This window comes from Halyomorpha halys, unplaced genomic scaffold, assembly GCF_000696795.3.
Source record: "Halyomorpha halys isolate HHAL.00 unplaced genomic scaffold, Hhal_1.1 Scaffold977.1, whole genome shotgun sequence".
Lineage (NCBI taxonomy): Eukaryota > Metazoa > Arthropoda > Insecta > Hemiptera > Pentatomidae > Halyomorpha > Halyomorpha halys.
In genome coordinates, this window is record NW_027116440.1 from 244,548 (window position 1) to 256,883 (window position 12,336).

Below are 12,336 nucleotides of genomic sequence, written 5' to 3' on the forward strand. Positions count from 1 at the left end.
TCTTATAGAAAAAATAGTCAAATAAATAAATATTTTAACATTATTTTGTTTACAAACCTAATTATAAATTTTAAAAAATTGTGACTCGCCCAATAATACTGAAAAAAAAATTGGTAAGTAAACAAAATAATGTTAAAATACTCATTTCTTTGACTGTTTTTTCTTTTTATATTAGAAATGAAAGTATTTTATTGTATACAATTGTAGAAATCCTTATTTTAGGAAATAATTAATTATAGAATCTGAAAATGATGACAGTATCACTCAAACATCCTGAAGAAATATATGAATTAAGTACTGTTTTAATTTATGACCAGAAGGCAGGATAGGTGATTATTATTATTATTTATGCGTTAATGTTTAGCAATTAAATTATTTATTACTTGATGATGATAATTACAAATTGATTATTCCATTAATTATAAAATGGAATAAGTAAATAAATAAATATCATTGATCTTACACTGTGTTCAGCAGTCTTGAAATACTTTATTATCAGAAATGCTGCTCGAATTTTTCGCATTGAGAGAAAATTGGGAATGATGCTTGAATAACAGCCATCAAACATTTTTAGTTTTTAGTCTGGTAATGCAGATTTTTCCATTAGAACTTTTTAATCCGCTGTTTGTTAATAGTTTAAGAACTTTCGAATTAATCTCTACTATGGTATACTTTTTTTTTTCCTGTTTTAATATATTTGGAGTGTAATATATAAATATGTGACAAGTTTTCCTTAAACCTAATGTGGTTATTTTATTTGACTAGCGAATTAGTTATGTTGTATGTTGCATGAAATTCAAATACTCAGCAGAGCTTGTATGGGTAACTGAAAGAATATATAGGCCTAAAAGAAAAAAAAAATACTAGTGTTGATTTAATAAAGCAAGTATTTATTGTAATTTACCAAATTTCAAAATTGAGATGTATGATCATTGCATTTGATTTCAGGTAGCAACCACTTTTGAGTTACCAGGCTGCCTTGACATGTGGACAGTTGTTGGCAGTAAACATGAAGTATTTGGAGAAAGTCCTGAACTTGCACATTCCTTCATGATATTGACTCAAAAGGATTCAACTATGGTAAATTAATATTATAATAATAATATAACACTAAAGCGATAAAATCTATTCCTCTTCTCCCTTCGAAGAATAAAAAATTATAATTATATTAATAAAAGTTTAAAAATAAATAAACAACAGTATTTTTCTTCTTTTTTAAATTAAAACTCGTTTATTCTTTCTTCTTGAAGGCTGAGCAAAGTGGCCAAGATCAAACAAAAAGTAAAATGGCTTCCTTTTCTCAACAAATAAAATTGTATAAAATTTTTGTTTTATAGATTAAAAGAGACATTTGATATAATTAAGAGATATTCCTCTCAATCAATATCCATTTGCTAGTCGTGAAATAATAAAATTGTCTAGAAGTGCTTCAATCTAACAAGTTTCACTTATATCCCACGACAGTCTCACATATATATATATATATTAAATTTATTTTATTAATTTAATACTGATTGAAATTAGCATTTAGTGATGATCTAATAAAAGAATGCTTTAAACAATTTATTTTTTGTACTTCTTATATTTTTCTTTACTTCTGTATTTAAGGTATGGAGAGCGAGGGAATTCTATCGACCGACTGTTGTATAAACCTTGTATATTGTAAAAAGTAGTGAATATCGGTAATTTTTTGAAAAAGTCAGTAATATTTAGATAAATTCTCAAAAAAATTGGGTTTTCCCAGAATTTCAATTACCAATTTTAGTAGAAACCAAAAGAAAGTAATCCCAAAACAAATGAATTCTTATTAACACCTCAGCTCAACATTAACTGGCAATTAGTTGTTCTAATAGTTGAATGATATATTACTTCATTTACCTTTTCTTTCTTTCTTGGATAAAATCTTATATATGGTTTAATTTAGAGAAATATTAAAATTAATATTATTAATTGACTTGTAATTTTCATAATTACATAAGATAATGTTATATCAATTGTTGTAGCCACAATATTAAAAGAAAAATAATAATGTGTACATATGTGTGGTTGTATATATGTACACGTACGTATATATTTACATATATTGTAATATTTAAGAATTTATTTAAAATTTAAATTGAATGGAATTTTATATAGTTACTTACTTATTCTCATATCTAAAAGATAGCTTGGGTTAAAATGAAAAGCTTTAATATTAAATTGATAGTAGAATTTTATTTAAATTCTATAACATTTTAGACTCTTAATCTCAGGGCGGGTTTCTAGGCAATCAGAACAGACACTTTTTTTTACCAATAACACTTAATTAAATTAATATCTCTTTTACAAATGTATTTAATTTTAGGTTGAACAAAACTAACCAATTTCACAGAATCTTCTTTTGATGATTTTCTCAACAAACTAACACTGACTGTCGGCAATCTTTCAGTAAACAAACACTAATGAAACAAAGCATTCGTCCTCTTAACAGTTCTTTCTCACTTCTCATCCACCGAAGTGTGTTATTTGGCGATCCAAACAAGGAGTCCTTTATTTTTCTTGGGTGACTCTTTGATGTCCTCTTTTTCAAGATGTCTACCCTAGATAAGAGATGATGAGGACCTCCTCGTCCAAGAAACATCATTCCCCACCCGCGCCTAAGTAAGCAACAAATGAATTCAAAAACCAAGCTCTCTTTCTTCCCCTTCTGTAGGAGTTCGTTCTCAACATCAATTGTAGCATTATGGTTTTGAGTTTTTTCATATGATTTCCTTTATGAATAATTTTCTTTAAAACTTAGTCTTAACTTCTATTTTTTCTTAAATTTACTGTAACTACAATTATGATGGAAAGTTTTTAAAATATTTGAATCTGCTCAACATGGCCACAATTCAACGGAATTTTGAAAGGACACACGCCGCCATCTTAGCTTTAAACGATATCTTTTGTAACTGCATATTTTACTGATGAAAATTGGTTAGTTTGCTTTTTGGTTTAATAAAGCAAATGAACAATATTGAAACGATACAAAACCCTTCATACATAAAAAATAACCATTTACTCAAAAAAAGGATATTACAGTATGTATGTACATAAGATATTGTTTATTTGTTGTAGTTGCTCAATTGTTATATTAGTTGGAATTAAGTATAGAGGTATTACAGTTTAATACATGAAACCTAGACTAAGTCTCCAGCAAGTCAGTATATGTGCTAGTGAGTCGGCTGCCAGCATGATAGTCAACCTTTCTTTTTTTTAATATTGAGGAAATATATCCATTTTATTTGATATTATTTGGAGTTTTATTTTATTCAAACATTTATCCTTTAAATATAATAATATTTATTGATAAATTTTTATTCAATACTGATTGGCACTTTTAGAAAGTTCATTTTGAACCCCCTCTGCTGCCACATTAACTAAAAAATATTGTGGAAAGAAGTTCTATGATAAACTTGATAAAATATATAAGGCATAATTTATTATCATTAACAATTAGAATATGCTGAAAATTATTGTTACCAAAATATTAATTTTAAATTATTAGAACTTAAATGTTTTTGTTCTAAAAACCTATTGATGCAAATAAAAATTTTTGTTTTTAGATTTTACAAACTGGTAGAGAAATTAATGAGCTTGATCATTCAGGATTTAATACACATGGTCCTACAATTTTCGCTGGAAATCTGGGAAATAACAGATTTATTGTTCAAGTAAGACAGTTTATTGATTATTTATTTATTTTTTGTTCTTGAAGTTAATTGGTTAACTTGAAGGTAATCAGGTTGTTTCCCTCAAAATATCTGTTTTGTATCATGTTAAAAAAGTGTAGAATTAGTAGTCTCCAATTATTTACTGACATTTATGATCAACTCTTTTAATATTCTGTTTTTAGTTTATGTTCATTTTCTCCCCTATTCATTAATATTTTTTAGGATACCTTCAACAAAGATCATGAAGAGACATGGTTTCCATGCTATTTTTAAATTAAAAGTTTGAAAAAAGCTCACATTCAGCAGTCTAGGCTGCAAGAAATAGCATTTGGTGGAATTATAGGATATTATTCCATGTAGGACTCATATATGATTCCTTCTAAGACTATCATTTTAATCAAATGTAACTTCTGTAATTTTATTAAAGTAAAGGCGGAGATGAATTTATTTAGAATCAAAACTGTGGTTCTGACCCGGTTCATCTCCTCATATCTCTGGAGTATAATTCGGGTCTACATGATTAAAGGCTTCGTCAAAATGGGGTCTTCTTAAACAATATTGTGAAACATTGAAAGTCTGAACTTGTGCTGTAGAAGTTTTTTTCAGTCTTGCAACTAGTTAATGGAGTATTATTGTTCTCTGAAGTGGTTTTTGTTGCATTTTATATTGTCAAATATGTAGATGACTGAAGTTACTTTAAAACTACTTGAAGATCTTAAAATGAACCAATACAGGTATTAAAAATTTGCACAAAATTTTGGTGTTTCAATATTGTAACTTGAGAATAATCACTCTTTAAAAAGACAGGCTCATGGCAAAATCAAAACTATATGTAAAAAATTGACAAATCCAATGCCATCTTCCAATTTCCACGTATCTAGATCATGGCAGGGCTCCTTTTTAGTACTGAATAGTTTTTGTATTCACAATCTTTTCTGATGTTGTTTATTTCTATTTTTAATGAGAATCAAAAACATAAATGACTGTGTTGAGAGACATATGTGAGCTAATTTCCTAAGAAGCTCCGAACCAGACTGCCCTGTGGACAAAAATCATTATTGTAGAGCAGTCCCTGCAGGACTTTGAATCATTGCATGCAAACATTGAATCAATGCAGGACTTTGAATCATTGCAACTCCAAATAATGTTCTATTTTGGATTTACTTTTGGTATCTTTGCTAATTCATTGAATACTCAGTACAATACCTTGTTAGTTACGTTGTAATTATTATTATTTTTTTCCAGGATGTAATATTGTAGAAAAGTTTACTTTAATTTTTTTAATGTATTTGTTTCGCAGGTATCCACTATGGGTGTTAGGCTTCTGCAAGGAAGTGATCAGGTCCAACATCTTCCTATAGATCTTGGTTCTCCTTTAGTATCTGCCTCATCCTCTGACCCATATGTTGTTTGTATGAGTGGTGATGGACAGATCATAGTACTTACTTTCAAAGAGACAAGAGGAACTGGAAAATTAATTATATCAAAACCAAAAATTAATTTAGTTAGTAAACAAAAATTCTTTTAGTAAATTGATTATTATTATTGACGTGACAACGTCTTATAAATCATTTTGCGGGATGCCATGTTAGAAAAAGTGTCCCGTAACGGAAATTGACTTCGTTTAACATATGGATATTATATCATATGTATAAAAATTAATTAATGTATAACCAAGCAAAAATAAATATCTGAATTCAATATGTGAACTGGTTTATTATTTCAAATATATAACATTGGATTGATTTTAATTTATATTTATGTAATATTAGCATAGAGTATACGTTGTCACGGAAATATGTCGCCTACACGGGCACGGTTTTTTTTTTAACAATAAATTCAAAATATTAGTTCAATAATTTTTTATGTGTTTAATATTATGATTTTTTAGAGGCCTCAGATAACAAATTTATGTGTATATAGAGATTTAAGTGGTATATTTACTATGACTACTGATGAATTAGAGTCAGAGGTTTATACTCTACCGAATAATTTTATTGTGGACAATGTAAAAGCGTAAGTAAAATTTCATTTAGTTTTAAGATTAAAAGAAAATTAGATCTTTTTTTTATGTTTTTTTTTCTTTTAGTGAAACAATTGATGATGAAGAAGAATTATTGTATGGTGAATCTAGTGTTTTAAATATAAAAAAAGAAACTGATCCAATTCCAACACCGATTGTTAATTACTCTCATAAACCTCAATGGTATGTTTTTTTTTCAGTAACATATTTATCTTTATAATCTACAACTGTGGATTTTAAATGGCATATTAAAGATTTTAATATAGAAAGTATAATAATATTCCTTTAACCAGCTAGTCATAAAATGTATGGAAATTTTCAGTTTAGGCTCTGGAGAATAATATTAATATATTGTAATATATATATTTTTAAATTATGCGAGAGATTCGACCTTGCAAAAAATTTTCTAGCTAAAACGTTTTTAGTGATTGTATGAAACTGAAACTGTATAACTAATTTTTTATATTTTCTTGATTCATTTATTTAGAGAATATTGCTAGAGTGAGGGGTTTCTCATGAATGAAAATATAGGAACCTCTTCCCCAGAATAAAAAACACAATTCCTTAAAATATATGGAGGACCTGAAAATGAAAACCCCCCCGAAGAACCAAAATAATACAGAAAAGAAAATGTACTTTCCAAATGATAAGCAGAATTAACTGCTTAATTTGTATGCTCGCATTAACTCAAGTGCGCTGAACAGGCCAAACAGTGCACACTCAAAATAATTTGAGCAGCATTCTATTTTATGCTGCTATAATTTTTCACACTTGAATATAATTGAGAATTGAAAATATCAATGTGATAATACTAAAATAAATAACAATGATTTATTCTCTGTAATCCTCTATATATAGCTTCAGCCCATCTTTACATAGGAGCTATTTTGCTTTACTTATCTGACATTTCTAACAGACAATTGTAGCGAGTAGGTTGGTCGATGTACGACATCTCACAAGAAGAGATCATAACACATCATAATCCGCATTAACGCCGTTTTTCAATTTCATACTTGCAATGTTGGACTATATATATGTTGGACCTTGCTTCGAAATATATCAAACAAAAGAAAAATTCGAATATCTTTTTTAATAAATAGTAGTATTACTATTATTTATGTTGTAAAAATACAAATTTGAACTAGTAAAGTTGAACTACAAATTTTTCCGAAATAGCAGTTTGAAAAAAAAAAGTCGATGTACGTGTAACATTGTAATATTCGGCTGTTTTCTGCAATGTGGATCAAAATCCAAAATTAAAATTAAAATTTTATTATTGTATTTATTAATTTTTTTTCGTCAAGACAATATTCTAAATTGTTTTTTACATTAAAAAAAAATTGATTTTTTGGTCGGTTTTTTTCTAAAAAACTACATTAAGGGATTATTAATATTAAAATGTAAACAAATAAAATAAAATTAACTATATCATATTATTAATACAAAAAAATTTATGTGGTACAAAATAATAAAAAATATATATACAAACTAAAATAACTTTATATATAGTTAAAAAAAAAAATCAAGATAAAATAGCAAAAGAAAGTCGCTCACATTAGGTGCAAGAATTGAGGCTTTTCAATAGACACATATCAAACAAAAAATGTATGTCTCTGATTCGCTTTTGACAGCCACCGTCATCTTAATGGTGAATTCTGGTGGAAATTGATGGATGAGAGTCACTCCTGAGATGGTACCCCTAAATCAAGTCGCCTGAATAAAGAGGTGATCCAGTGGTTGAATGTACTCTACCTAGTGGGTAAAAGCACTAACTAGAAACCGATTCAGTTCCCGTGCCTCAGAAAATTTGCAGTAAACTGACCCATATGAATCTGTATCAAGTTCTTAATCTTACTGCCCTTGGTATCGAGGTCTGTATAAACACATGAATACATAGATGCCCCACAATAACAATGGATATATACACATTAACAAATCTCTTAAATGTCCATAATTTAGATAAGGAGTTCAAAATAAATTTTAATTACAATAGACAAAATAACTTAAAGTCAGAAACAATAAAAGTAAACTTATAGTTAAAAAATAAAATAAAAACCAATTGGAAAGTTAAGAGGTTGAATAAAAAATGAAAATAAACCAAACTTTGGGCTTTAAGAAATATATTTTGGCAAAAATAAAAAAGTATTAAAAAATGAACATATATATTTTAAATTGGATGATATTCTTTAACTTTTCCTGATTTTGTTTTCTTAAAGGTGGAGAAAGGAAACGCTATCGATTTTTGGATTGCATATAGCACATAAGTGTCCCTTGAAATGTGCCGGCATATACTGGAGAGTTGAGGGTCGATCTCGCTTTTTGCACACAACGGTCTCTTAATATGTTTTCTTAAAGGTGGAGAAAACATTTACTGGATAGTCGTATTTCTTATTGGGTACTGTTTACTCGTGACAATGGACATTTAGAAATATATTCTCTTCCTGATTTAAAGCTTTGCTACCTCGCTGCCAATATTGGATTGGGTTCTCACATCCTCTCCGACAGCCTCGGTGCTCCACCCACCCTTGCTCAGGCTCATAATGATGCAAGTAAGTAGTATTAAAATATAACAGTTCTAAGTTTGGGTATGAAGATGAGAAGGGAATGGATTTTATTTTTTATACTTTCTAGATCCTGCCCCAGAAGCAGACGTGAAGGAAATATTATTAGTTGGTTTGGGCCATAATGGCAACAGGCCGCTTCTGCTTATTAGACTAGATAATGAAGTTTTGATTTATCAAGCTTATTCCTATCCACATGTCAGCTTAAATATGAGGTTTTCAAAAATTGGAACACTTCTTTCAAGAGAAGTCGAAAACAGGTAATTTACTTTTGATATATCTATGGGCTATTCTCTTGCTAAACTAATTAGCTTTCTTCTTTGGGCTTGTTTCTTTCTATTTCCAATATATCTCACTTCTTTCTTCAAGATCAAAATCCTTTGACTGACCTGTGTCTTCATAGTTTATCACTTCTTGAATTGGGAATACTCATTATATGTGGATGAAGTAAATTCAATATTTTTAGTTTCTTTTACTTCATTAATGCCATTTTTTATATATTTGTTGGTTTTGTACTTTATAACCAAAGCAAAAAACACTTGCCGACTTTGTACCCCTTCCCATTTTTAGCTTTATAACCCATACTTTCTTTCTATTCTGTTATATTAGTATAGAGTTCTCTTATACTACCAGCTTACTGATTACCTTCGATATCTTGGAGTGTCTTTTATATCTTATTTTACTGTTTTCTTTGCCTATTTCCTATACATGATAAGCCATACTTTCATATGTTACTCATAAAGTTTGCTTTTGTTGGAAACTACAAAAGTATTTTATGCAAAATTAGCTTTTTTTTTTTTTTTTTTTTTTTTTTTTTTTTTTTTTTAAATAACTCCAAAACTAAGTAATTCCACATAAGCCTAACAAAATAGCTTGCACTTCTGTTTTTTAAAGTCAAAACAATTTTAAATCAAAATGATCTCTGAACGACCACCACTTTTTATGATACAACTCTCCAAAAATTGACAATATTCCCTAAAAAGTAAAGTATCATTAAAATTATTCTTTCAACAAGAATAATCTTCATATCTTAGCCCATAGAGAATGTTTTGATCAATGGTTCTCTTAAAAAATTGTGGATAAACAAAACTTAAAAAAAAAAAACTTTTCAAGCTTTAATTATTATGTTTTAAATTAATTCTATTGAAAATAATAAATATGAAGTTCACCCTGAATGTTTATTTCACATATTCATAATTGTTATACAAAGACTTTATTTCATTATAATTTAATAGAAATGTAACAATTAGCACTTAGGCAGTTTTTTATGTTTTGAGTGCAATCACTGTTTCATGTTCTATACACCCATCTTTCATTAATTATTTTTGGAAGATTATTGATTGACCGTGTGTAAAGATGAAAGGAATATGGTCCGGGTGCGGTCAAAAAAACTCAAATAGTAGAAATATACTATTTTAATGAGCCAACGTTTCGCCCCACGTTGCAGGGCTTCTTCAGGGCTATTTTGACGGCAGTCAAAACAAAAAAAAAATGAATATAAATATAAAGAAGATTTTTTGTTTTGACTGCCGTCAAAATAGCCCTGAAGAAGCCCTGCAACGTGGGGCGAAACGTTGGCTCATTAAAATAGTATATTTCTACTATTTGAGTTTTTTTGACCGCACCCGGACCATATTCCTTTCAAATTAATTATTTTTCTTTCTTATTAGAATTTAATAAATACAATTAAATTTATAATTACAACAGTTACTTTTTTCAAATTTCACATGTCGATATTTTTGGTTATCCGCCATTTTTAAGAGAACAATTGTGCCTAAATGTTCTCTAATGGACTGAAATGTAAGTTCCACATGATAGTTCTTGTAGAACGAATATTTTTGATGATATTTCACAAATTAAGTGAATATTACAATTATTATTTACCTTTTGGAGAAAATGGTCCATTTTCCAAGAAATGTATCACAAAAAGTGATGTTTATGCAGAGTTCATTTGTGTTTTAAATGTTGAAAATATTATGGACTTTAAAAACAAAAGTGCAAAAACCTATTTTGTTTTGGTGCTTAGTTTTGTATTTATTTAGTAACAATTAAAAAAAGTGCAAAGTTTTTACTTAATATCCTAAGTATCATTTTAGTTTCAACAAAAGCAAAGTTATCTGGTAAAACCATTTTTTCAATTATGAGTTATGTGAAAGAAGTCATAATTTGACAATAAAATGGAGACACAAAATTCATATTGGAACGGTGTTTTGTAAAATTTAATTCTGATAAATTTATGATCAATATCATAAACTGCTCTGTAGAGGTTCCTTAAACCTGTTACACACAAAAAGGAGCTAAATAATTAAGTGGTTCCACTCTGATCCAATACTCAGCTTTTGTGAAAGCCCGGCAGTATTATGTGTGAAAAAGTGATGATCGGGGAAAAATGTTGGATTTGGAATATTGATAATTCTATTAAACCAAGAGCTGAGAGCCTTTAAAAATAAAATGTTGATGCTTTCATCAAATAGGCTGAACTTAAGCCTCATTTCCTTGTTTTTGGTTTACCACAGATCCACTTTGTGCAAGCTATTGTGTTTTTGATGCTTGTCCCACTGGCTGTATAACTTTGTTGTTAAATTGTATAACTTTTAATATTGGAATTCATGTTGTGAATCTTCTCAAGTACGAATGTACAGATAGTATATGGGTGTACTGAATAGTATATGGGTTTAGTTATAGTGATATGAACTCAAAATGTTTATAATCATAAATTTATTATTCCAAATGAAATAATTTATTTTAGGAAGGGGATAAGTGTAAAAAATAGGTTTTGTTTAGTCCAGAAAAAACTGTTTTAACACATTTATATTTTTACTTTATTTTCAATTGAATACTAGAAAATTCTTAAAATCACAATCTAAAATTCTTAAAATTTGTAGAAATACAAATCTATTCTATTTCCAATTGTGAAAAAATATGTACATCTTGTTAATTTTGGACTTTTTACCTTTCTAAAATAAATGATCTAATTAGATTTGGGATATCTTAAAGTGGACCTTCTAACTTTTTTTTATTTATTTCAGAGATAAGACTGATGATCCTGATGACATAAGAGTGGGCCAGCTAAGATATTTCAGCAATGTGTCGGGTTATAATGGGGTAATTATTTATTTTTACTTTATCTCCATTGCTTGTTTCTCTTAGACTACGATAGTTGAATGAGACTGAACAAGGGTCATGTACCATTATGAGTTTCCCTTTATTTTTTTTACCACCTTTGATTGATAAGCTGTTGCCATACATAACCAATTGCAGGTAGTCATGGATTCATATATTTGGTACCTTATATAATTAGGTCTCAAAATTTCAAGTATTTTTATATTTCTGCTCAATTTTTGGTCGTTCTTTCACCGAGTAAAAAAAAAAAAATTCATATCCTTTCCAGCCTACTCATTATTATTATACCAGAAAAATGACAATTCAGGTTTATGTTCTAAGAGAACTATCTAAGTTCTCTTCTTCTTCTAATTCTTAGTACAAGGCTCTGTACATAAGCTAATTTTTCTGCTAATTTAACTATCTAGAACATTTATTTACATTATGGTGTTTTGGATATTTTAAGGCGTTCTTTTTGTGAAGATTGTAAAAATTTGTCTGAAAGAGTATTAAATAAGTATTGTTCTGTCATAAAATATTGGAAGATCGCACTGCCCTAGATGAACCCTTAAAAAATTTAGTGAATGAAAGTAGTATGGTTGTCCCCTCCCACCTACCAATGCTTCCTCAAAGTTGCACCTTTGGTTTTCCATTTATTCTTATTGCTGAAAACTTTTTGTCTAACAAAACTTTAAAAATTTTATGATATCCCTAATGCCACATTTAGATGATGTTCCCTAAAACCAATTTATTTTTATCGATCGAGCATTGAAAATTTGCAGACTGAATGGGAAAAGTTTTTTGATAACGAGGGTGATTACGACATTGTTTAAATTGTATTTGTTTAAATTTAATATAAAAAAAGCTACATTACTTTCCAGTCTCTCCTTTCTATTAATATACTGGAAGTGAAGAAAAAGTTAAAACCTCAATTATTTTCCTGAACTATAGTATCATT

The 12,336-nt window shown here is 28.5% G+C and overlaps 1 protein-coding gene across 1 annotated transcript in view; it reads left to right on the forward strand.

Moving 5' to 3' along the window:
• Positions 1 to 12,336, forward strand: part of CPSF1 (cleavage and polyadenylation specificity factor subunit 1) — a 40,323-nt gene that overhangs the window by 16,211 nt on the left and 11,776 nt on the right. The window contains exons 10-17 of the mRNA XM_014431498.3: positions 949 to 1,080; positions 3,585 to 3,692; positions 4,993 to 5,196; positions 5,584 to 5,708; positions 5,782 to 5,898; positions 8,071 to 8,264; positions 8,347 to 8,536; positions 11,306 to 11,381. Of these exons, the coding sequence (XP_014286984.1) occupies positions 949 to 1,080; positions 3,585 to 3,692; positions 4,993 to 5,196; positions 5,584 to 5,708; positions 5,782 to 5,898; positions 8,071 to 8,264; positions 8,347 to 8,536; positions 11,306 to 11,381 (1,146 nt within the window). The remainder of the gene's footprint in view (positions 1 to 948; positions 1,081 to 3,584; positions 3,693 to 4,992; positions 5,197 to 5,583; positions 5,709 to 5,781; positions 5,899 to 8,070; positions 8,265 to 8,346; positions 8,537 to 11,305; positions 11,382 to 12,336) is intronic.